This window comes from Aedes aegypti, chromosome 3, assembly GCF_002204515.2.
Source record: "Aedes aegypti strain LVP_AGWG chromosome 3, AaegL5.0 Primary Assembly, whole genome shotgun sequence".
Lineage (NCBI taxonomy): Eukaryota > Metazoa > Arthropoda > Insecta > Diptera > Culicidae > Aedes > Aedes aegypti.
The window spans coordinates 23782384-23810005 of NC_035109.1; the positions used below are offsets into that span (position 1 = coordinate 23782384).

The 27622-nt window shown below is 39.4% G+C and overlaps 2 protein-coding genes across 3 annotated transcripts in view; both read left to right on the forward strand.

Moving 5' to 3' along the window:
* LOC110677813 overlaps nt 1–4151 on the forward strand; it is a 54777-nt gene extending 50626 nt beyond the window's left edge. Inside the window, exon 3 of the mRNA XM_021849345.1 lies at nt 2612–4151. Within this exon, the coding sequence (XP_021705037.1) occupies nt 2612–3454 (843 nt within the window). The 3' untranslated portion in view covers nt 3455–4151. The remainder of the gene's footprint in view (nt 1–2611) is intronic.
* Nucleotides 4152–11419: 7268 nt separating this feature from the next.
* The window catches only part of LOC5576649 (E3 ubiquitin-protein ligase TRIM37), a 58682-nt gene continuing 42479 nt past the window's right edge, over nt 11420–27622 (forward strand). The window contains exon 1 of one of the 2 annotated variants that reach the window (XM_021851918.1): nt 11420–11731. The gene's annotated coding sequence lies outside the window, so the exon portion shown is untranslated. Of the gene's footprint in view, nt 11732–16342; nt 16676–27622 lie in introns of those variants that run through there. The other variant, XM_001656136.2, reaches the window with a different exon arrangement.

Consider the following 27622-nt stretch of genomic DNA (forward strand, 5'->3'; position numbering starts at 1 on the left):
GGGCTTCAACATGCGGGGCACGATCTTCAATAAATCCAGCCAGTTCATCTGCTTTGCTGACGACGTGGACATTGTCGGAAGAACGTTCCAGGTGGTTTCTGAACGGTATACCAGGCTGAAACGTGAAGCAGATCGGGTTGGATTGAAGGTAAATACGTCTAAGACGAAATATCTGCTGGCTGGAGGAACCGAGTGCGAAAGAGCTCGCATTGGCAGACGCGTGATGATCGACGGGGATGAGTTCGAGGTGGTGGACGAATTTGCCTACCTCGGATCATTGATAACGTCGGATAACAACTGCAGCAGAGAAATTCGAAGACGTATCATTGCCGGAAGCCGTGCTTACTACGGACTCCACAAGACCTTGCGGTCTGGTAAACTTCACTTCCGTGCTAAGTGTACCATGTACAAGACGGTGATAAGACCGGTAGGCCTCTACGGGCATGAGACGTGGACAATGCTCGAAGAGGATCTGCAAGCACTAGGAGTTGTTGAACGACGTGTGCTTAGGACGATCTTCGACGGAGTAGGTGAGAACGGCGTATGGAGGAGAAGAATGAACCACGAGCTTGCGTAACTCTACGGTGAACCCACTATCCAGAAAGTCGCCAAAGCTGGAAGGGTACGATGGGTGGGACACGTTGTGAGAATGCCGGACAACAGTCCCGCAAAAATGGTGTTCACCTCAAATCCGGCCGGTACAAGACGAAGGGGAGCGCAACGAGCTAGGTGGTATGACCAATTGGAGCTGGATCTTGGAAGTGTGGGGCGATCGAAAAATTCGAGGTTAGCAGTCATGGACCGAGTTAGTTGGCGTAACATTGTGGCGCAGGTCATGTCTTGAAGGACGTAGAGCCAGCAAAAGTAAAGTAAGTATACGACGAACCAGCTGAATGTTTCATGGCGTGTATGGAGTCGAAATCTGGAAACGTTGCTCTCTCTTGAAATCTTTAGCGAATTCACTAGTCCAACGCTCGAGTAGTAGCTCCACGGACAGGCAAAAACTCAGGGGGTTTCTGGTTTTTATTAAAATAAAATGTGTAGTATACAATGCCAGGTAATAAGGAGCTACTCTGAAAAAATCATACAAATCGGTACAATATTCTTGGAGAAATCTGAAAATTACGATATAAGGTTTTTAAGAGTTTTCAAGATCTTGTCCAGCGTGGTACCAGGAACATAAATGCTCATTACTCAAAGACGGCTGCACCGAATCGCTTCTTTTTTTACTTGATACTCGAATTAATGTATCATTATGTGGAGTGAATATCCGAATACGATAAAAAATTTGTAGTCTGGGGTATTTTCGTGGATTATGGCTAAGCGTCGGTCCCCCTAGGAGTTTTGGAATATCTCCGGATCCAGATGACCAATCTATCTATCTATATAAATAAAAATGGAGTGGTGTTTGTATGTCACGAAATGGCTTGAGAACGGGACAACCGATTTGCACAATTCTTTCACTGTTGTCTTCTTGAAGGGTTCCGACGTGTTCGTGTGATAAGAAAGTTTAGGGAAGTTTTCGGAAAATTTGGTAAAACGGGGGAGTACTTATATATTATTTTGTATGGGAGGTTCCATGACATTTTTCAACAGCCTACTTGATGGCAAGACGAAGTTTGCCGGGACCACTAGTTATCAATAATCAATATCGACACATATTCCTAAACCAGAAGAGTTTTTTGAGATCTTGTGAAAAAATGGTGCAAAAATATCGAGAAACGAAAAGTTATCGCGATTTGAATATATTTTTAGCGTTAAAAAAAAGTGTTAACGTTGAATTTAAGAACAGTTTCTTTCATGCTGTCAAAATTGAACAGAAGTGTAAATCCAAGAGTAGAACTATTGATACCTGCGTGCTGATTTTTTACCGTGTAAGCAAAATGAGTTGTGTAGTGGTGCTGAATATGGCATGCAAGAATATACTAGAAAATTGCGAATATACAGTATCGGACATAACAAATGCACTACAACCGTTTTCCCATACAAAATGGTCTACTTCAGAGAGCTATATCTCCACAGTTTCTCAACCGATTCTTCTCATTTTTTCTGTGACGAACCACAAATTACCTTTTGATGATTTGAATGAACTTTTGATAACTATTGAAAAAATTGTGTAAAAACCATTGGTTTAAAAGTTACAGATAAGTTGAGTTTTGACATAAAAAATGCACCAAGACGAAAAGTGATGTATCAGACAAACTATGCGTCGTATCCTTTCGGTGTCTTAAGCACATTTGCTCCTTATCATTCAGTGAACAAATGCATCCTTATCATTCAATGAACGAAGATGCTACGACTCGTAGTTTAGCTACCTGAAGTTGACCATTTTGTATGGGAAAACGGCTTTGGTGCATTTTTTATATCCGATACTGTATGTTTGAAAAGATAAACTTCAAACTTTGAGTGCTATTTTCTCAATGTTTACTTTTTCCATATGCGATAGTTATGCTTTTATGAGCAGTTAACCCGGGCCCCGATGAGCACCACACCCACCGCACTCCGCTAGCTTTCTTCAATCTGGTCACAAAAATAACTGACACCCCTTTTCGCTACCAGCCCTGTACTTTAACTTGTACCCGTAATTTAACATATGTACCTTTGCTTGCAGAACATTCGTCCGCAGGTCATGAACCCCACTGAAGATCGAGTGTTGCAAGTTCTCCTCGTACACGACTCTCCGTTTATGTATCAGATTTGGGAAGGTGTGCCATTGGACGTATCCATCGGGATAGTGGATATGGGCCGAAAAGACTTCGGACAGAACTACGCTCGGCTTCAGCTTTTCCTCATACGGCGCATGGCTGCCATTATTTTGTTTCATCGCAAACCGCAACGACCAACCCACTGTCCGATCATCATCAAGATGGATCACGAGAGTCCTCACCAGGAGCATAGGGTACCTATACAATATCCTCGTTGTCTGGAAATACCGAGTTTGGCAGTGATGCAGTCTAAGGAGCCGGTTATGGTCAAACACCTACGGAAAGTTAAGTTCCAGCTGCTATCGTGGATTGCGTCCGACACTGTTCAACACGATCAATTGCGCAAGATTCCACAGGAACTACGCATGACCGCCCTCACTGCGTACTACCTTTTGGAGCAACGGGCCATTGAGCTCTTCGAAGCAGATTTGTTCTTGCAAGTGGCCTACGATGTGATCTATGATACTTACGACTACCGGTCCGTTGTTTATCCAGCCACGATCGGTAGTCGTCCATTTCGGTTGATTTTCCTGTACCAGAAGATCTATGCTCTCATTGCGAAGGCTGTTTGCTTGGTCAGCTTAGACGGTGGCGACAGCGTGCGCAACGATCCTCCCTTTGATGGCGTTCTATTCCACAGGTACTACGATAAATTCAACGATGGACAATGCGATTTAGGTCACATCAAGGACTGGAGAATCTATGAAGATCTGGCCATCGATTCCAATTACTCCGAGAGAGAGAAATAACTTTAATCTGTGCTGAATTCCAAGTATCATTTAAGCAAATATCATTAATCTCAATATACCCCACTTCTACAGCTTCCATACAACACAACAAGGAAACAAATGTAACGCCGTCTCTTGACTGAAAAGCGCGTGAGCGATTACTCTTAGCTATTTTCAATTTAGCGTGCATTGGAGAACGAAACGTCAAACATCCAAAATCAAAACAAACAGTTCTTTTATAGCGCCGTCGGTGATGTAGTGGTAAGCGTGACTACCTCTCACCCCAGTCGGTCGGGTCGGTCGACGTCGTCGGATTTTCTGAGATATAAAATCTTTGATCATCTTTCTTCGGAAGGGAAGTAAAGCAGTTGGCCCCGGCCCATGAGTTGAAGGGTTCGATACATGGGGTCCCAGGTGTTGGTGTGGAGGTCTCTCTGGGCGTCCATGTTTGGGCCTAGTGACAGAAATGGGCGAAAGTAAAACTGCGACCGAGGCCGAAAGATGTCAGCTAGCAAGTAAAAAATAAGAAGAAGAATAAGCATGACACAGAGTTTGTAGTGTGTTAGTATACTTTTCTGCCAGCGTGGCGCTAGTGTGATGTCTTCGACGAAACGGAGAAGCGGAGTACATTGAGATTAACAGTATTTGATTTAAGTTTATGAATTCTATTATAAAATGTTAGAAAACGAATGCAATATAGATAGAATGATTAGTAAAACTAGTTCTTTTATTTGAGGCTCAATCACTTTTAACGTTTTATTATTTTATTTATTTGGTTCTACAGCAATTTTTTATCAAATCTTGATATAACCTAGCCAATTCACTTGGTTCATGGACGCCTCTCTCCATCCTCGACCGGATTCGAAGCGAACACCATATTTACAGGGCTGTTGTCCGACATTCTTGCAGCATATCCTGTCCAGCGCATCCTTTCAGCTTTGGCCACCTTCTGGATACTGGATTCGCCGTAGAGTTGGGCGAGCTGGTGGTTTATCTTTCGCCGCCACACACCGTTCTCGTGCACGCCGCCGAAGATCATCCTAAGCACCCGGCTTTCGAAAACCCCAAGAGCTTACAGGTCCTCCTCAAGCATTGTCCACGTCTCATACCGGTCTTATGAGCGTTTTGTACATTGTGCATTTGGTGCGGGTTGAATCTTTTTTGATCGCAGTTTCTTCTGGAGCCCATAGTAGGCACGACTTCCACTGATGTCACTAACATTGTTGTCAGCCGTCAACAAGGATCCGAGGTAGATGAACTCGTGCACCACCTCTAAGGTTTCCCCGTCTATCGTGACACTGCTTCCTAGGCGGGCCCTGTCGCTTTGTGTTGTCGACGCACTCACCATCAGGCGGCTTTCAGGCGGGTGAACAAATCTGCCCCCGTTTCAAATTTTCTCCCAATTGGGTCCTAAAATGTTTAATGAATTCTCGTTTTTATTCAATAATACGAAAGAGCATGTTCTTGCAACTACTTTAACAAGTTTTCCCGCTCAAATAACGGCTATATCATTTTTGAACTTCAATTTTAAAAATGGTTCCAAATATCAACCTAGACACTTGTGATCTTGTTTGACATTCACTTTTTCGACAAAAATGCCACAGGGCATATAGTTTTAACACTGGGGTTGTTCCTATCTGACATTTCGGAAGGGACACGGAAAACAAAATATACCCAAAATTCGAGTTTAAACCAAGGGGTGTGACAAAATCTAAAAAATCATAAAAAAATGTTTTTTGTACTTAAACCAATGAAAATCATTTAAAAATTGAGTAAACATGTGTTTCTGCCCTAAACTCAAGCGTTTGGTAATAAAATTGAGACAGGGCTTTAGGACCCTATTATATCCATCTCGTCCGCGAAGCAAACAAATTGTTAAGCCCGGCTCTCTGCATGACACCTTCAAGCGCAATATTGAACAGCAGGCATGAAAGTCTATCACCTTAGCTGTGATGTTAAAGTCACCAAAATAGCTTTGGTGAGCGAATTTGACGGATAGCGCCGACAATTTTTGTCGCATAGGATTCATCGAATGTAGCGCGGTTGTTGCACCATGGTCAGATTCATTTCCCGAGCGCGTGCACGGAAAGAAATAACAATTGTGATTAAAAAAAAACAGTAGCGGAAAATCAACTGATGATCATTGTCGTTCTACTATTATCAAACATTTTAATAAAAATAAAATGCTTTTAGAAGTGCGCAGCAATGCTAAATCGGTCTGATGTATTCTGCGCAGTTCATATGTATTTTCCACACGTTCTCCTATAATTGTTTTTAATCCACTTCGATACCGTCAATCCGCCCCCAAACTGGATGGCGTACACTCAGCTTAAGGTGATTATAAAACGAAGCCAAACAAGGGCACAAGACTGGAGAATCTGACAACAGTTTGCGTTGAAAACCAATCAATCTGCTTGCTTGCTGGTGGTGACTAATGGGATAAATTTTCAACGGTGAGAGCTGTTTGGTTCTCAAGTCTTGTGCTTTTGAAAATTTGAGGTGTGGCTTTGTTCTATAATCACCTTAACGCAATTTATAATTAAGTATTGAGTTGTAAATATTAGTATATATTAGTTGTGTTCCTAGAGGACATCTTGAAAATTCACTGAGATTCTTTCAGAAACCCTTCTGAAATTATTATATGTAGTTATTTCTTTGATCGCTCTGATTTTTCCAATAACCTCCTTGGGATTTCCTATTGGACTATCCCAGAAACCCATCTTGGGTTATTATGGAAATCCTTTCAAGATTCTGCTGTAAAATTCTGGAATTCTGCCGAAAATGATTTAATGATTGCTTTCCAGTGTAATGGAATCTATTTTAAAAATCTGGGTTCGGGGATTCTCACAAAATTTCTCGGGATTTCTTCTGGAAATCCAATCGAAATTATTATTTAAATTCTGATATTTTCCTCGTAATTCTTCAGTATTTCTTCCGTGAAACTCTTTGAAAGTTCTTCAAAATCCCTTTGAGATTCTTTCCGAAAAATGTCTTAGATTATACCTATTATTCTAGAATACTCTCGGAAAGACGCCTGAGACTATAATCAAAAAAATCTATTATTTCACTTCACTTTCTTCCGTGCAAATTCTTGGGATTCTTTCGGAAATTCCTCTGGAATTCTTTTGTAAATCTCAATGGAATTCTCCCAGAAATCCCTGTGGAATACTTCCGAAAATCCTGCTAAGAATCTTCCAGATGACGGGGATTTTTTTAAATCTTTATTTATGGAAATCATCCGAAAATTCCTCTGTAATTGTTTGTAAATCCTCCTTATATTCTTACAGATTTATTGCTATTGATTTTATTGTTTCTGCCTGAGATAATTTTGTATATCCAGAATTATTCCGAAAATTCCTTCGTGATTCTTTAGAATTTTTTTCTAAGATTTTTTGAGAAAAAAAAACTCTGTGATTCTTCTGGAAATTCATAAGGAAGTGTTTTTGATTTTTTTTCCATTGATTTTCCTTGAAAATTTTCTTAAATCCTTGGCAGAATTTTCTGAAAATCCCTCTTGACTTCAAATGGAAATCCTCCAAGAAAACTACCGGACAGTCACTGGGACTATAAAAAAATACCTATGAGATTCTTTGATTACTGATTTCTTTTTCTGAGCATCTTTTGAAATCTTTTTAATGGTTCTGGAAATTCCATTTGAAATTATTCCGTAAATCTTTCTGGAGCTCTTCTGGACATCGTAATTATTCTGGAAAATATTCATGAAATCGTCTGGATGTCTGTGACTTTTCATTGAATCTTCAGGGGTTCTTGCGAAATAACTTCTGGGATTCTTTTGGATATCACTGTAAAAAAACATTCAAAATCCATTCGAAATTCTCCTGAGATTGTTTCAGGAATTTACGAGAATCCTTAAAATAATTCCTTTAGAAATCTCCCTGATAATATTTTAGTGATTTCTCTGTGGTTCTTCTGTAAAACGACCTGGCATTCTTCCGGAAATCCTACTTTAATTCCAAAGCAATTTCCAGAAGAATTTTCAGAAGGATATTTTTAAGAATTATGTATATTTTTCCCTAAGAATCTCAATGTATTTAAACAAAATACCAGGACAATTTACAGTTCAATCCCACAAAAACTTCCGGTGGAATTCTTGAATGCTTATCATTCAAGCAGAATTCCAGTCGTATTTCCGGATGAATTTCGGCAGGTTTTACGGAAGAATCCCAGCAGAATTTCTTGAAAAATTCCAGTAAAATTTCTGGAAGAATCTTTGAAAGATGTTTTGAAGTCCTCCAGCAGGATAACAGAAAGAAATCTGGGGGTATTGTAGAAGAATTTCCGAAAGAATCCTAGAGAGATAGTCGAAATAATAACAGTTTTCTTGAAAAATTCAGGAAACTCCCAGAGTCTAGAGGTAATTCGGGAAGAATTTCTGCAAGAATCCTTAACAGAAGGATTTGAAGGATCCTCAGAAAGATTTTCGAAAGTATCCCAGAAGGCTTCCCGAAAGAATGCTAGAAAGATATCTGGAAGATTTCCTACAGGTTTATTGGAAGAGTCCCAGACAAATTTCAAGAATATGGACGTAAAAATCTCAGTGGCATTTCTAGAATAATTTCAGAAAGATTTTCGGAAGCATCCTCGAAAGTATTCTAAAGGGATTCCGAAAGCATCTCAGGTGATTTCCGGAAGAATACCAGAGGTATTCTCGTAATAATCCCAGAAGTATTTCCGGAAAAAGGCCAGAGTTATTTTCAGAGGAATTCTCGACGAATTTGTAGTAGAGTCGTAGTACATTTTTTGGCAAAATCCTCTAAAAATATCCAGAAGAATTGCATCAGGATTTTTGTTAAAATCTTCCATTGAATTTCCGAAAGAATCTTCGAGAATTTCGATTCGAATTTGATTTCCAGGACTTCAAAAGTAATCCTTAAGGAGATAAACGCAAACTCACATACAGATTTATGCAAATATTCCAATAAGATGTCCAGAAGAATCACAAAGGATATCCGAAAGAATCTCAGATATAGTACCGGAATGCTAACGATGTTTTTTAGATGAGTTCAAACGCGATATCTGTAAGTATTCTGTGATTTCCAGAAGAACTTAGAGAAAAATCAGAAATAATCTTTAGTTTTCCAGAACAATCCCAGAAAGGTTTTGAAGGATTCATAAGTTATTTAAGGAAGAATCCCAGGAGGGAAATTCCATAGAATTCTGGAGTAATTTCTGGACCAATGTCTTTTTATATGCTGTATCAATATTTACAAGTAATTATAATAAACAAGTATTTATGGAACAATAACAATTTTAATTTATCGCCATAATTGAACGACAATTTTAATTAGAATGTGCATCCACCACATCATCCCTCTCAGAAGGATTATGATTCTAAATATTTTTTTTTGCGGTGATTCAGAATTGTAATCACATACTAGTTTAATTGTATGTGGTGTCATTCAATATTTAAAATAAGATTCGTTAAGCCGAACATGTTGATCCTTCGACATGAACCAACGAGCATTGCTTGAAATAATGAGATTTTTTCGATTACTTTGATTACTGATTTCTTTTTCTGAGGATCTTCTAAAAGTTACTTTCAAATGATTCCGAAAATCCCGTTTGAAATTATTCCATGAATCTTTCTGCAGTTCATCTGGACATCGGAATTATTCTGGAAAATATTCATGAAATCTTCTGGATGTCTGTGAATATCCTTTAAATCTTTCAGGGATTCTGGCGAAATAACTTCTGGGATTCTTTTGAATATCACTGTAATTTGGATTTAGAATTCTCATGGGATTATTTCAGATATTAACGATAATCCTTCATACAGAAGTGATGTTTCTGTGAATCGCCTTGGAATTCTTCTGGAAATCCTTCTATAATCCCAAAACAATTCTCAGAAAATTTTTCAGAAGGATATTTTTAAGAATCTCAATGGAATTTCTGAAAAATACCAGAACGATTTACGGTTGAATCTCACGAAAACTTCCGGTGGAATTCTTGAATGATATCCGGAAGAATGACAGTCGTATTTTTGGATGAATCTTAGCAGGTTTTACAGCACAATCCCAGCAAAATTTATTGAAAAATTTAGAATAGAAAGATATCCGAAAAAAAACTCCAACAGGATTTTTGTTAGAGTCCCAGGCGTATTTCAAAGATATTGGCGTAAAAATCTCAGTGGAATTTCTTGAAGAATATCAGAAAGATTTCCGAAAGCATCTCAAGTCATTTTTGGAAGAATACCAGAGGTATTCTCATAAGAATACCAGAAGTATTTCCGGATAAAAATCTAGAGTTATTTTCGGAGGAATTCTCGAAGAATTTCTAGTAGAGTCGTACATTTTTTGATAAAATCCTCTTTAAATATCCAAATAGATTGCATCAGGATTTATGGTAAAATCTTCCATAGTATTTCGAAAACAATTTTCAAGAATTTCAAAGAATTTAATTTCCTGGATTTCAAAAGTAATTCTTAAGTAGATACACGCAAAATCACATACAGAGTTCTGCAAAAAAATCCAAAAAGATGTCCAGAATAATCGCAATGGGATATCCGAAAGAATCTCAGAAGTAATACCGGAATGGTAACTTTATTTTTGGATGAATCCCAAAGCGATATCTGGAAGAAAATTCAGAAATAATCTCAAGATTTTCAGCAGAACAATCCCAGAGAGGATTTGAAGGATTCATGTATGATTTAAGGAAGAATCCCGGGAGACGCTCCCAAAGAACTCTAGAGTACTTTCTGGAACATTTTTTTTTTTAAAGATTTATATATAAAAATACTTTGATTCAAATATATTTCTTGTGTAGCATTAAGTTTAACTACAGACATAGCTCGTAACATCAATAATAAATTAAATTTATAAATCTTTTAAACACATCCAAATTAAATAACAGTTCAAAGAGTAAAATACCATTCTCATGAGTTTTTGAGAATCATATGGTCGGTGTTTAGACAGACCAGACTAGATGAATTTTGGAGCTCTAAGGATACGTAAAGAACTCCATCAATTTTAAATCTTCCATGTTATTTTGAAACGAATGTATCATCAAATAGATAAGTTCCATTATTACAGTAAATATCTATAATATTTTGATGTTTCACATGTTTGGGGTACATTTTTCTTACTCGATTGAAAAAAAACACTTGGTTCAGTATGTCTGAACACCGACCATATCTATGTTTGCTATTTGATATTTAAATACTTGAATTGTGCTGTATCAATATTTACAGGTAATTATAATAAATAAGTATGTATAGAACAATAACAATTTTAATTTATCCCCATAATTGAACGACAATATTAATTAGAATGAGCCTCCCCCACATCGTCCCTCTCAGGAGAATTTTGATTCCCAATATTTTTTTTTGCGATGGTTCAGAATTGAAAATATCAAAAGTCTATTGTAATCACATCCTTTTTGTTCAATTGCATGTGGTGTTATTCGATATTTAAAATAAGATTCGTTAAGCTGAACATGTTGATCCTTCCACAAGAACCAACAACAAGCATTGCTTATGTTAAGAGATTTTATCGTAATGCACAACCAGCCTTAACGTTCTTCCCCTTTTGTATATGTACTAATTATAATTTCAAATTATTTTAATTAAATTAGTTGTGTTGTCTACTATTGTACACGGCAATATGTTTCAAAATAAGTGGAGCTGCTTTTAAAACAAACTGTAACATCGATCAACCAAACCATAGAATATCCAATAGCGAAAAAATAATAATAATAACCGATCATTGCAAATCGAGCCGAACTGGCGCTCTATCCGTGCGCACGCGCTCTGTCCGTGCGCACGCGCTTTCTGCAGAGCTGTCAAACAGACTTTTGTGCCTTCCTTCTTTCGCTCTCCTTCAACTCAACAACTCAGCACGATCCACCTCGCGGTGGATTGGTGAGCTGTCTGGTTGTTGCAGATGAACACTTATCGTGTAGCGTGACATCATCATTGACAGTAAGCGTGCAACTCACCAGACAAACGATAGGTGTAATTAACAACTGGACTCTTGTCTTTGTTGGAGTAGAATAGTGTTAGCCCCCTGGTTACAAAACAAAATGATTGATGACGATCATGACTGATGACAACTGACGCAAAGTGTGTGTGTGAGAACGACGAAGCATAATTGCAGATGATTTTGACAACTCTTGTTTGTTTTTATTTTTGTTAATCCGTACTAGTTGGCCAATGTAGTTTGAGAAAACGGATTCGACTTTGTGTCTTTCTTCGCCGTATCACGTAAACCCCGGGACGGGTAATATTGTCCGGTCGATCGGTTTCGTAGTGTACCGTATCCACTGCGCCTGGCTTTCCAACAGGTAATGGTCCCGAATGGTGTCGAAATGTATTGAATGTATTGTTGCTGAAGAAAGATCAACTCGGGAGAAATGCTAATAGTGAAAAAGTTGTGCCTGTACGGAGAAGAACTTTGAGTAGTTGCGATTGTGTATAGTTCGAGGAGGAGTACAGCGACCATTTCGCTTGAGGTGATGAGTATTGTTCGGACTGAGAAAGTGTGAAGCAGCAAGCGATAGTAATTGAATCAAAAAGAACGTTGCACAATGGTCCGGAAAGGTGATTTTGCGAAACCGTTTGACAGAATCGAAAAGTTTTGGAAATGGCTAAGGCTAAGATAGCAATTGATCGGTTGAACGATTCCAACTGGGCAACCTGGAGGTTCAGGATGGAGCTGATGTTGATGAGAGAAGATTTGTGGTTGACAGTGAAAGATCCCAAACCACCGGCTGCGCAGTTTCACCATCATTAGATAGTGATCAGAGTCAATGTTAGCGTCACGATAGATTCTGACGTCGGTAATATCGGAGAAGTGCCGTCCATCGATCAAAACGTGGTCGGTTTGTAATTCAGTCTGCAGTGGTGATCTCCAGGTGTATCGACACGGGAGCAGAGTTGCTCGCTGTCACTATCAATGCTTAAAATTTGCTGATTTGTACAGGCCGACTGCGATACAATTCGGATCAATCTACATCATATCAATATCATGCTGTCTACTCCATCACAAGTGCATTGATGGCGATAGACTATGGATATCACTGATGGGTTAAGTTTAGCATTAAATAAAGCAGTTAAAATTGCAATTTATCGGTACGATATTTTTGACAGTGTTGCAGATAGGTTGAAACTTGTTGGTCACTGAAAAATAGTAATAACATGGATAATTACCACGTGATCACTCATTCCGCAGTGATCATGATCTAGAGTGCGATGTCGCATCACTGCTGTTGGTTGTCAAATCAAAGTGATATTGATAGCTCGCAAGTGATAGTGATAGTTTTAGACCATCAGCCATCAGCTGATATGATTGATATTAGGCAACTCTGCACGGGAGGCTGTAGGTGCTACCTTATGGCCATATTCCTGAAGGCGGCGAAATCTATCAGTCGTACACTGAGGCAAAAAAAACTTAATAATTTCTTAAGGAATAAATATGGTTTGGCGCCACAACGATTATTGTTGAAATTTTTAAGTTTTACTTATGATTTTGGTTAAGAATTTCAGTAATAAATTTCATAAGTCAAACAATGAAATTCGATAATAAACGCAATGATAATAGCTTAATTCGAATTATCAAATGATAATATTATTCGCCTTTTATTTCAGGCGTGCTCAAAAATTGACATGTTTTGATAACATGTGATCTAGTCTCGATTAACTTGTAGTCAACATCGAAAGCGGAGTAGTTCTTCTAGCGATTGCTATGATAATTGTTTCATATAATTGTTGTTAAAGAATTCAAAGCTCTCACTTATGAAACTTATGATCCCATTTTCGAAATGTTTAAGCGTGCAATGAAACCATAATTTGGCTTGTTCATAAGTCTTGATTTATGGAAAACCTAAGTATTTTTGCCTCAGTGTAGGCCGTTCTCGTTTGTCAGCCAGTGGGCGCTGAACTTTCCAATCGTCGGTCTGAACTCCTCCTCCTGGCCAACCTGAAACCTCCTATGATGATCTTGCCGTCGTGGCTTGGGCAGCGGTCTTACTCGCGTCCGAGCTGCGTTTAAAATGCGTTCATGTCATCATCAGTGCTTCCGGAGTGTTGGCTATGCACGTTGATTATGCTAAAGTTAATGAATCGGCCTTCAATTATCAACTTGCACATTCTTTCGTTGATCGGCCTCCACCCTGTTCCTAGCTCACGTGTGTTGCCGCAGCTCTGGTATGATTACCTCTGAACGTTCGCACCTGTCCTGTCCTGTCCAACACACCTCCTGTAGCGGTACGATTCCGAAACCGCGGACCTTCAGTACATTGGAGAGTATGCGTGTATTTCCGATCAAGTTGAGAGATTTGCAGTTCCACGTTCCAATTGCTAGTCAATTTCCATTGCTATGGTCTTTGCCGATTGCTCTAGTCCGTATTCTCTCGTTGACGTTCCTGTGCTGATGTATTTTTACGGTTGGCTTGCAGGGCCTGACACCAGCCTCCTAGATTTCCGGAAAACCATTCCCCCTAAATGTTCGGAGGACCATAGTGCGCTGTTTAGCTTAGAGTCCTGCTCTGGCACTCGGACGATGGTCAGCCGCCCCTGACATGGGGAATAGACGCTGTTGTGAGCCGCTCCTAACATGGAGTTCAGACGCTCCAGGTTTGCAGAAACAAAAGCAAATCGCCCCTTCCCTATCAGGATACGACCAAAGTTCCCACCGGGGGTTGGTTACCCGATCTTCCCCAAGGTTACTCGTACCCCGGCCAGTACCGCGAGGAGGTAGGGTTAGGAGTTGCTCATGTATTTTTCAGTGAATATGTATTTCTAAGCCGTACATTTATAGTCCAAAATTGAACATTACTAGAGAGAATGGGGCAAAAGTTCTAGTGGGACAAAATTCTCTTTTTAAGATTTCTAGCTCAATTCAAATCAAAGCTTATAAACGCCATAGTGTTCATGTAAGAGATTTTCACTACAAATATCATAAGAATTTTTTGAGATTTGGAAAATGACTATTTGTTGTTTTTTGACGTAAAGATTATAATTGTTGGTTAAAATTTTATTTTTTTCAAAAAGTCAAACAAATTTTTGTTCAAACCAGTCAAACCTTGTCAAAAGTTCGTTTGACGAATCAACGAAATCATAGCAAATATATTGAAGGTTCACTGTATGGTATTTATTTCTTTTCATCTGCCATTGTTTTTTATGAAAATTTTGATTATACCACTAAGGTCGAACTTTTGCCCTACCTTACTCCATCCTGCTCTCTTCTAACAACTGTTATCGTACGAATTTGCTGACGACAGCTTTATTTGAACACTAAAAAACCTTCAATTCTTCAATATGATTATAGCCAAGCAGCTTTACGATTTAAAGTTTTTAACTCTTACCAAAAAGGTATTCTTCAAACCCTATGTTCAAATTTTGGTTTCGAGAGGTTTATAGAAATTAATCGTTCACTACTAAAATGATGAGCAACAATAATCCATATCCGATTCTACCCCATTACCCCGAATCCCATTACCCCGAATGACATTGACCCGAACGCCATTACCCCGAATTCCAAAAACCCGAACGACCCATCACCCCGAATGACATTACCCCGAATTCCAAAACCATGGGGAAATGTTATCAATATCATCATGTCAAGATAATTGTAAATTCGGGGAAATAGCATTCGGGGTGATGGAATTCGGGGTAATGGTACATTCGGGGTAATGGATTTCGGGGTGATGGCATTCGGGGAAATGGCATTCGGGGTAATGGGGTAGAATCATATCCGATTCTACCCCATTACCCCGAATCCCATTACCCCGAATGACATTGACCCGAACGCCATTACCCCGAATTCCAAAAACCCGAACGACCCATCACCCCGAATGACATTACCCCGAATTCCAAAACCATGGGGAAATGTTATCAATATCATCATGTCAAGATAATTGTAAATTCGGGGAAATAGCATTCGGGGTGATGGAATTCGGGGTAATGGTACATTCGGGGTAATGGATTTCGGGGTGATGGCATTCGGGGAAATGGCATTCGGGGTAATGGGGTAGAATCATATCCGATTCTACCCCATTACCCCGAATCCCATTACCCCGAATGACATTGACCCGAACGCCATTATCCCGAATTCCAAAAACCCGAACGACCTATCACCCCGAATGACATTACCCCGAATTCCAAAACCATGGGGAAATGTTATCAATATCATCATGTCAAGATAATTGTAAATTCGGGGAAATAGCATTCGGGGTGATGGAATTCGGGGTAATGGTACATTCGGGGTAATGGATTTCGGGGTGATGGCATTCGGGGAAATGGCATTCGGGGTAATGGGGTAGAATCTTTTTGAAAATAATTTGTATGACGCGTAAGAAACCTAAAACCCCCCTCACCCCATAATCCCTTACGTAATCGATGGACCATCCAGCTTCACATATTGCCCTTGTTTCAGGAAATTCTTTGTCCAGTCCTCAGACGTTCCGGAAAATCATCCAACGCCTACTCTGACGCATTACCGCGCTTTTAACGACGACGCTTGCGCAAATCCTAGTCATACTACACGCACATCACACCCGCCTTCGCCTTGGGTTTTACGTTCACTCGTAGCATTGTCACGTCATCGTGAATTTCACTACCGCTTTGTTTTACGATTCTTTCACAGCAAATAATCGCATCCGAACGAGGCGCGCCGCCGCCGTTGCAATGCGCGAACACGGACAAACGGACGTAACACTTTGAACAAATTTCTTCGTGTTGACATTAAAAACAGTTTCCGTATGAAAACAACAAACAAAAAATCCCATATGATCTTGTTGCTGGAAAGAGAAGGGTAAGAGAGCCTTATGACAGAGATGGCAGTAGTGTGAAACGTCAAACACGAAGAAAAACGATGCGCGCCTGTCTGGTTGTGAGGTTTCAAACATACGAACATTTCGTCAGTGTTACGTCTGTTTGTCTGTGATCGCGCTGGTGAGTGCGTTATTGCAGATTCTAATCAATTGGTTTTTAGTGCTCTTGCCACAGCGCGCAATCAGCGCCGCGACGCGTGGTCTCAACTGCATCGTAAAGCAATTTCAGCCGTCGAATTTGTATGAGCAACAGTTCAACTCAGATCGTTGATCTTCGCATCCGTTCGTTGCACAGTGAGTGCTCGGTTTGATCTTACATAAGTGATAAGTTTTGTGAAGGATTTCGGTTGCACTCCGCTGTTGAGCGTGACTCGAAACACATCATAAAGCGGTGATTATCTTTGTGAATAAACAGAGCACCGAATCAGTGAAAGATAGTTCCCAAACGCGTCGCCGGTGAGTAGAATGGCGTGGGTTTTTCACTCTCGAACCATCTTTGGAAAGGGATCTCCGTTTCGTGTAGTTCTCCAAGTCAAAGGCCACTGCGATTACCGTTCCGTTTCATGTCGAACAGCATCAGTGCTCGTTATGCGATGCGATCTTGAACTTGGCCTTCTTTGTGGAAAGAGAAAGCCGAAGCAAAACAAGTTCGATCAAAGCCAGCAATGAAATCAAATACATGGTAACCGTGAAAGCAGCTGTTAGACGAAAGGGAATCCGGAAGTAAACTTGTTTGGACAATGGTTTGAAGAACGTATGGGGCGATCCATTAATTACGTAAGGGTTTATGGGGGGAGGGGGGGTCTGAGATTTCTTACTTGCCATACAATTTATTTTTCATTTTCATACAAAAAATCTTACTATGGGGGGAGGGGGGGTTGAAAAACCCCAAAAATTGTCTTACGTAATTAATGGACAGCCCCTATTAAGCTAGGTATTAAGCAATGAGCGTATTAATTCGTCTAGCGCTCAAAATGGTTGCAACTACTTCGTTAATCGTTTGCAGAACCACAATTATCGAAATTGGCCAATGGCCATTGTTAGTCAATCATTGCTAGCTTATTAAACGTTTAATGCGGCATTTCCTTTAAAAGTTCAATATTAGCAACATAGCATTACAGTCCGGGATGTGCTTCCCGTTTAAATTTGTGTTATTTCAATGACATGAAATGCACTGCAACTGTAACACTTAAGGTACCCCGGGGCAAGTGAGAATCCGGGGTAAGTGGGGCGTTTCGTCATAGCTCAACTAGGAAAAGTTTTTCATGGGGGTATTCTTCTAGAAAGTTGAAGATACAATGACAAGGAATGTATTTAGTACTAAACATATTGTTAATTTTATTACCATGTGGTTCATGTAACAGTTGTCAGTTCAGCGCCATTTTCAACTTGCATGACAAATTGTGACACGTTTCTCGGCTTGCATTGACTCGCAAAAAATATATGTGTTTTAAATCGAATTTCCATCAGTAAGCTATAATTTTTAGTATTACTACAAGCTGCTAACGATAAACCAGTATTTTGTTTTCATTTGATATGAAATTTTCGATTGTCTATCTTACCCCAAAATATATTTGTACCTGGGGTAAGTGGGACCTATCAAAACAAAAACCAGAATCAAAACTTTTCGTACACGTTTCATACATTTTGCTAGAGATTAGCACTAAAACATTCAAACAAATGACTTTTATCAAAAAAGATCAACCTCAAATTACGTAATTGCATAAGAGGGAGAAGAAAAGTGTTATTAATTTTTATTTTTTCATTATTTTTTTTTTTTTGAAATACGACTTCAAAATTGAACAAACACACAGCTGAAATTTGAAATGCATCATGTGAACGATTACTTTTCTATGTTATTTGAACTTTATTTGTTATTTCTACCAAATTAAGTAGTGATGGAAAACAATTCCATCCCATAAGGTGGTTTTCTGCCATGCATATAAATAATAACAAAACATATTTATAATTTCGTCAATTATTGATTGTTTATGTGCTACATTTTAATTAACAACTTAATATTAAATGTGAGGTGGCATACTTTTAAATAAAGGGTTTCTTACTAAAACGTTACGTATTTTATGGTTGACCCCTTTTGTACATCAAATATTAGCATTAGCATTAGCATTAAGCATTTCGCACAAATTCGTAGGTGGTACAATCCTAGACCATTGTATGAGGGTTGCCTCCTTCCCGTCCGTTACCAAAGTCAGAAATTTGGGACTAACCTCTAACTCTTAGACAAGATTGACGCATCCTCCAATAATCGAGAACTGTCCTGGCCACGTCCTTGCGAAAGCTGGGGGATGGGAAAGGATGATTGATTGAACACCTACTTAAGAAAGATGCAGAGAACTCTACGACCTCTCATAGGTGTTACGGGAAGTTGTGGAACGTTGATGGAAAGGGTAGTGCCACTGGATACGTTCGGTAGACGTTCTGGCCGACAAATGATTAATATTTACGCATTATGATCATGCGCTGCTGATCAGAACAAACTCACCAAATTCCTTTTTTGAAACTCCTCTGCAATCCATTGCTCCTCTAATGATGAACAATAGCGTGCGCCGTAACATAGAACTGCCAATCAAAATGCAAGCACCGCACGAAAAATCGACAAAAAAAACTGCAGTTCATAATCTATCCCGAACCGAGCATCCACGAACCACGTCCAATTTTTGAATCAACACGCTTAACACACACAGGAGATAAAAAAAACGAGTCGCGCGAAACAAATTCAATTGCTGGAGCCATCACAGAGCACTAAAAACAAGACTCCACAAATCATCTTCAGATATAATCATCGGAAAAAGGAAATCACATTGAAAGACATGTTTCTACAGAACATTTGCACGTGGCATAGCACCATCCGCCGAAACTTATTTTCACCAGCCGAAAAAACGCGAAACGAGGTAAACGTGACACTAAGTTCAAAACGCAGCCGCCCGCGCGCACGGCTTGCTACGATCCCCTTTTGTACATCAAATATGTACTTAAAATTAAAAATCTATGGCTTATCAATCCTATTATTATAATGGTTGACTTACTGATGTTTTTTTTCTTTTTAGTAGGGTACAAAAAAGCTTCAAAAGCCAGGCCTGTTGTGTGTTGGCACGGTGTGGGACTCACGTTAGGCGTGCTTAACCACTAAAAAACTTTCCCTACTGCTCCTGTGCCTCGATCCCCCCGGAACTACATCAGGCAACTTTATCGGGGGAGGGCTGTGCTCATGGACTTCTGTGCTCATGCACTTCTTCAATCTCAGCCTCTAACTGTTCTGCTAGTTCGCTGTTGGAGCGTTTTGCCCAATTGGCGGTTGAACATCTCGCCGGGACTTTGGACAGCTTTCTGTGCGACGACGCATACTTCCCTTGAGCTGGCCTCGCATCAGAGCTCTGTTGATCTTCTCCGGCTACGCGCTTCTTCATGATTCGATACTGGCCGGTGGAGTGCCGAAGTCGGTCCAGCGATTCCGGTTGGAGGATGGCTTCCGGTGCACTGGCGCTCCGACGACTCAAGCCGGTGATACGCTACGTACTACTCAGAGTAGTCCCCGACTTACTGATGTGGATTGACGCATAAAACTGGATGTGTCCCACTTGCCCCGCTCAGCGAGGCAAGTGGGACCATTGGCTCATTCTAAAACTTTCTTCCAAGGTTTTCACAATTTCGAAATTATTCGATTAGTTTCATGCACACACCAGCAAATATGTTGCCAAAACGTGATTGTGTTGTTGGATTTGAAAAATATTGACATTTGAAAATTTTATTGAACAATTTGTTTGAACTATCGTTTTTTTCGTTCCCACTTGCCCCGCGGTACCTTATATGAGATTCAATTGATGACATCTGACAAAGTGACAGCATCATCATATAAACCGTAACAATGACTACTAAAAGTAAACACATGTCTAAATTTTGAGGGCATTTGACATACTGTAGATTTTATTCGATTTCGATACGATTTCGATTCGATTTCGATTCGATTTCGATTCGATTTCGATTCGATTTCGATTCGATTTCGATTCGATTTCGATTTCGATTCGATTTCGATTCGATTTCGATTCGATTCGATTTCGATTCGATTTCGATTCGATTTCGATTCGATTTCGATTCGATTTCGATTCGATTTCGATTCGATTTCGATTCGATTTCGATTCGATTTCGATTCGATTTCGATTCGATTTCGATTCGATTTCGATTCGATTTCGATTCGATTTCGATTCGATTTCGATTCGATTTCGATTCGATTTCGATTCGATTTCGATTCGATTTCGATTCGATTTCGATTCGATTTCGATTCGATTTCGATTCGATTTCGATTCGATTTCGATTCGATTTCGATTCGATTTCGATTCGATTTCGATTCGATTTCGATTCGATTTCGATTCGATTTCGATTCGATTTCGATTCGATTTCGATTCGATTTCGATTCGATTCGATTTCGATTCGATTTCGATTCGATTTCGATTCGATTTCGATTCGATTTCGATTCGATTTCGATTCGATTTCGATTCGATTTCGATTCGATTTCGATTCGATTTCGATTCGATTTCGATTCGATTTCGATTCGATTTCGATTCGATTTCGATTCGATTTCGATTCGATTTCGATTCGATTTCGATTCGATTCGATTCGATTCGATTCGATTTTCGTTTATATGAGCTTAAATTAGACTAGGATTACTTTGACTCAGCTTTGATCAGCTTTGCTGAACTTCGATTAGCTTCGAAAATCATGTTTAGCTGAAATTAAATTAGCAAATCTGGCTTTGAAATTTGATAATCTGAACTTGGATTGATGGGCGAAGACATCTCAGACAGCTTTTGGCACATCTTACCCCATTTGGTGCAATCGCATCTGCTATTTGCATTTAATTTTACGCTTAATCCCAATGACCCAGCGATGGACAAGATCAAGTGAAACTCCCATCAACTAATTTATTTGCCGTGGAAACCGCCCCCATAAAACAATATCGTTTGTGCGAAAATCATGCTATGACAAGACGATGTCTGTCGGAATAAACATAAACCATTTCGGTTCACTATGGTAACAAAGCGTAAGAAACGTTAAAGTTAAGTGCTTTCTGGCTGAGAAACGTCTCCACGGTAAGTTTTCCCGCGGAACGAAAATCTGCGAACGGCGCCAAATTGGTGTAATTGCTGATGAATTTATTGTTTTCGGAGAGAGACTGTGCAGGTGTGGATTGGACTTTTCTAGTGCGAAATTAATTGTCGACCATTTGTCATAATCTTATTTAAATAAATCGCATATCCGATGGGAAAATTGTATTAGAGTAGCTCTTTTTGGTGCAGCAGTTGAGGGAAGCCTTTAATTATGTGAGAAAATATATCAACATGAATGCACTTTATTATTAACTTTTTATTTGAGGTGCTTAAATCTTGTCTGTTACTATAAGTATCGTAAAAAACATACAGAAGCGACAAGTAAATCAATCATCTACGTCAAAGTCGTAATTCCTACTGAAGTTCATCAACTTGATGACAAGAGGCGTGTCGCCTTTTGACCCGAAGCCAGTCGGTCCTTCCTCGTGTTATTGAAAGTATGGATTTGGTCGCAGTGATGATTGCTTTATGTCCTACAAAACACAAAATACAATTAAATACCGTAAAACGGGGTAACTTTGTTAGATGTTTGAAAGAAAGACTGATTATTTCAGCGGTTTTCGGGTCACTTTGATGCATCAATGATTATGATCATGACAATTAACATCATTGTGGTCGGAACTGGATCGCAAAATGTTAATTGAGAATGTTGAAAAGATAAGAACAAAATATATAGAAAAGCTCCTACCTATGTGGTTACAGTTGAAACAAACGACAAAAAGCCTATAAGAATTATATTTCTGAATAGGTATCAACTGATTCGCATGTTTCGACATTGAATTTAACGTTAATATAAAACAATTTTGAAAAAAATAGTATATTTCGAACACAATTGAATGAACATTGCATAATATATAGGATGATGCATATCTCTAGATCTAGAAGAACAATAATAGATTAAACAAATGAAACACCAAAATATATAGGTTAAAAAATTGCACTATTTTTTAAGCTTTTCCATTATTCCTCAATATGTGTGCATCGTATTATTGAAATTTTCCCACTAAAGTTTGTGTTTGTTATATTTTTGTCAGCAAAAAATATAATATGGCATGGTTCCTTAGAAAAATGTCAAACTCAGTGAAAAAACCCGTTTATTCACTAATTTTGTCTTATCTTGCCAATAACACATAAACAGTAGGCTGTGGAATTTTGACGTTATCGAAAGAGTTGTTTTTTTATCAAAATAAAAAAATTGGCCAACATGCCAAGTCTCCGGAACATCACAGTAAAAAGTTAGATTGTTGCGCCACTTATGCGGACGATTTACGAACTATCCGATTATGTCAGTAGATGGTCCTCGTTGTTACAAAAAACTTTGCTGAAGACACCAAATGCCGGAAATGCTTCGTTACCGAGTTATTAATTTTTTCTCGCCAGATTGCGTCCCTGGCCCATAGTGCAATGTCCTCTATGATTGTCCCCAAGTAACTCTCAATGCTAATCCTTGTACTCCGTTGAGAATTTAACCAATAATCTATATAACAATTTCGTAAAGAATCATACCTCTATGTTTTTGTATCAAAAAATTCCTAGAAAAATTAAAAATTCTCTACCATTTTTTTTATTATAAGAAATTCTGAAAAGGATTTCTAAATCTCTAGTTCTCATTTCTAGAGATAGTGCAGAAATGGTTCAATTCATCAAAAAATATCTAATATATCCAGCTTTTTACGCTCGTCATGCTATAAAATATTTGACACAAGCACACTACCACCACTGAACTGAAACTCGAAAACAAATCCTTAGTAACCCATGATAATTTTCATTGCTGAGTGACAACTCAAACTAATATCTATTCTGATTTGCATGTATAACTCTTGAAGCGCCTTTAATCATTCCCTTGCTATTTTAGGTTTCATTTAGATCAAATCCGGAGACGCACAAGGAATATAGAACCAATTCCCCACGATTCCCAACTGGCTGTCCGGGCAGCCAGGGCCAACCGTTGCGGAAGTCTTGGTCGTAAGCCCCAAGCTGCTGGTCTAGCCAACGGCAGCTTCCGGGTTGGCAGCAAAGGCCTCTTTTGACTTCCAGGTCCCAGGGAGTTTCGGATGGGGAAGATTTTGGCGTGGTGATCCTATTAAAATATAAAATTGACCTTGAAACTCGTGGTTTATTTAGATGGCTTGGCTGGCACACTATTTTGGCGGGACGTATTGTTTGGGCCTTCGTTAGCGAGCGTCGCAGGCAATGGGCGCAGTACTCGGGGGTGATGGAACCAATCTGGAACAGGTGGGGCGAGATGGACAGGGTACGAGGCGACATCCACGTAGTGGTTTTTGGGTTCGGGTATTGGCTGTTGCTGATGAGAAGTCTGTGAGTGATGGCCCGCAGACTTATCGTTGGCATACACTGGGTGCCATCATGAATCTCTCGACGGCTTGATACGGTTGACTTGCGGCGGTAATGACGACTTTGCGATTGCCGTGACCGTTGTACGGGCGATTAACTTCGCAACACCAATGTAGGGACTATTTGGGTCGATAGGCTAACTACTCCTGAACTCCCTATCTGATGTCACCGATACACCCTTTTGAGCCTCGCGGTTTGCTTCTCTCGAGAGCGAGCCATTCTCACTGTATCCGCTCCCATCGATGCCACCTTCACTTCGCCTTCAAAAATTCACCACCCACCAGTCGGTTGTGGGAGTAGAAGCATTAACCTAAGAATGCTAATGTCGCTGCTGTACGTGTTACCAACAGCTAGTTTGCCACGAACTGACAGCTTGAGTACCGGGTCTCAAAGTGTCAGATTAATTTTAGAAACCAAAACAACGACATGGTATTGAACAAACAATGGAAATCCATAATTTAAGGTAATAATAATTAAAATCAGTTTTGTGACAACAACGCCATTAGCGTTCTACTACTAATATTTCTATTGCTTGATCGCCGCAGCCATCGATCATGGTTTAAATAAACGTTAACTATCTTACAATATTTAACCCTAACACCACACCAATCAACAAACAAGTTACCGTTCGGTGACAAGTGGGTGAAGATCGGGATGCCTAATTCCCCGAAGGACAACGTTGGAGTCAAGAACCCACCTAGGCGGAACCCTAGAAGATCTTGCCGAACTCTCTTTCAGTCAAGAACAACTGCTACAACTAAAATTCCAAAAAGTCGGCAGCATATGCCAGCGGCTTCTTCATTTCTACCAAGTCTGGGTCCCACACTGGGACCTGCACTCGGTGGAGCTCTGCTGAAGACTGAAAACGACCCATTATTCGAACCAGATAGTCTTGGAATGGCAACAACCGATACCACACAAAGAATCCCTGTCTACAACCCCGTTTCGGAGACATCTTTTATCGCCCCACTTGGACTGGAGGCTATGAATGCACAGCTTTATAATATCTTGCGTTGCTCCTGCTATGGAACTCAAGTTGCTCAATATAGCTGGAAACATGGATTGGTTATCCCCTTACCAAAGGGTTCGGATCCAGCGAATGTCGCTGCCAATTACCGGCCAATCGCCCTTACCAGCTATCTAGCGAAAATTATGGAAAAAATGGTTAATCGAAGATTGATGGAATTCCTCGAAACCCACATCGTCGACAGCATGCTTTTAGACCAGGTCATGGCACAGGAACGACTAGGACAAATTCTAAATGAAGCAATTGGACGAAGCGAACATGCGGAATAAATTGACAGAAAACAAAAACAATCAAAACCATAACAATTAACTGTTTGTCAAGCTTGCTGAGGACATATTTCCAAGTTTCAGTTCAGTGGTGGTGCCAGCTTCTGTCAGATATTTTATAGCATATTGTTTTTATGGCGAGCGTGAAAAGCTGGATACCATGGATTATCATTTGGAAATTTACTTCAAAGTATGTATTTTTGAACGAAATTGGAAGAAGATCATAGAAATCTATTGAGAACACATATTGTTGGACATATTTTCAAACGACTGTTGAAATAATTAAGGAGGAGTTTCAGAAGAACTCATTGGAAAAATGTTTGAAGATCTCCCAAAAATACTCAGGGAAAATCATGGAAAAAACTTAAGACCTCTATCGCATAGTGAAAAAAAACGTATAAAAATCTGTGAGCAATTCTCGCTGAAATCGGACTGCCAACGGCACACAGCCTTAAAATTCAACAATTACTAATAAGCATAGCATAGCATAGCATAGCATAGACTGACTGTACATGTCAATGGTTGCTACTTCGTGATTGATCGGAACTGGTAAGAATTGCACTGCGATCCAAATGAGTAAAGGATGGGAGTTTCCGCTTACTCTCGGAGTGCAATTTTAGCAGATCTAATATTATTGATCAATAACGGCGCCGGCCAAGTCCTTACAGTCAGTTGGGATAGGGAAGGAATGTTAGGGTGTAATGATTGTTGCTTCTAGAGACCGAGAATACCTCTGCATCTCCACAATCACCACGGGAAGGGTGTTTATTAGTGGAGAAGGAAAAGATCTGGGAGTCACCTTTGGTCGGTGATGCGATCCATGGATAAGGAGGAAAAATACGGTTTATACTTAAAGCTAGTTTTTAGTTTTGTCTCAAAAAGTTTTTTCAGAAGCTTTGAAATAAACGTCAACATCTGTAATGTCGAACCATTCAAACGAAGATTTTATTAATGGCGAAAAGAGAAATATGTATGCGTTTATTTCAAATTACATGAAACAGGAATAATGCCGACACTTGTAGTGAAGAACCATACATAGTTTGTTTGAAAATAACATAAAAGTATTACTGAACATTTATGCCTCAAGAAGAAAAGTCTTTGGTAGAAGCACAGACAAACAGACGTCACACTCTCATCATAGTGCATCGACCACCTTTTTAACGGTCGATTCAAAAATATGATAGGTGGCCAATCCACCACCTGCAGCGCTCGCATCGTTTTTGTTCGTGTTTGACGTTTACACACTACCGCCATCTGTTGGCCTGTCGGCCAAACAAACCAATTTTAGCATTGGGCGTACAAGTCCTCGTGACTATGATTTTGATCGAGATTTGTTCTAAGTGTTACGTCTGTTTGTCTGTGGTAGAAGTTTCAAAATAAACATCGACATTCATAATGTCGAACAATTCAAAAAATATTTTAAGTAAATGTCAAAAAGTTTCTATGTTTATTAGAATTGTATTAAACATACATAATGCCGACACTTGTAGTGACGAACCATACAAAGTTTGATTGAATATTACAAAAAAGTAACGTTTACATGAAAAAATGTGTTATCATAAGCATGAAACGAGCTCACCAGTTGGTAATCCATCCTCGACTGAACACGAATATCTTTTCGCACTCACACAGCGCGAACAGTAAAACTTCTCGGCGCCTCGAAAACGAACCGTCATGCTTGTGCTTTCCAAAACACGCGAACCGAAAACCAAACTCCCGGCGTCCCGAAAACGAAGCGTCTTGCTTGGGCTTTCCAAAACACTACCCAGCAGTGGCGCGGGAAGTGGGTAGGACAGGTAGGACATGTACTACGCACAAAATCACCTGGGTAGGACAGTCAAAGGATTGTCCTACCCACGATTCAACACTAGATCAGCAGAAACACGATCAACGTCGTAAGATTTTCCATAATATTCTCATGCCTAGTAAAGTATGACATAGTTTGTACATGACCCCCAAAAGTTCTGACTCGTGAGAAGATCGATTGAGAATATCTGTAATGAAAATCATGGGAAATTAACTGTAATAATTGCTACAAGAAACTTCTTCAACCATTAGAAAAACAAATGGCGTAATCCTCTATGGCATTTCTGAATTAATCAATAGATGGTTCCTTAAATATATTGGCCGTAGATATATTATGTACCCTGTATATATTCTGGGACAAATTGCAGTGAGCATTCCTGGAAATGTTTCTTGAGAAATTCCTGGGACATCCATAGATAATTATCAGAAGATTATTGAAGAAACTTTGAATGAAGTAATAGGCTAATCTAATATCACCGTGTTATAAACAGCACGAGTGTGATGTGCTTGCGATTTCTGAACGTGCGATATCTCTTGATATAATCTATCAAAGCATTGCTGAATCTCTTGTCGATTTGCAGAGCAATTTCTATAGAACTCTTACAGCACACTGTCTAGAAGTTCTTGGTTGATTCAGAATTGAGGTACAATTTTTTAAAAGTAATTCTTTGTTAATTCCTTAAAAAAATATTTGATCGAATTCCTACTGATATTTTGTGGCATCATTCATTGAAATTATCCAGCAGATTATGACGATTTTTCGAAAGATTTTTTTTTAGAATTGTTCAAGAAATTCCAGCGACATATTTGTTGGAGTTTCTGC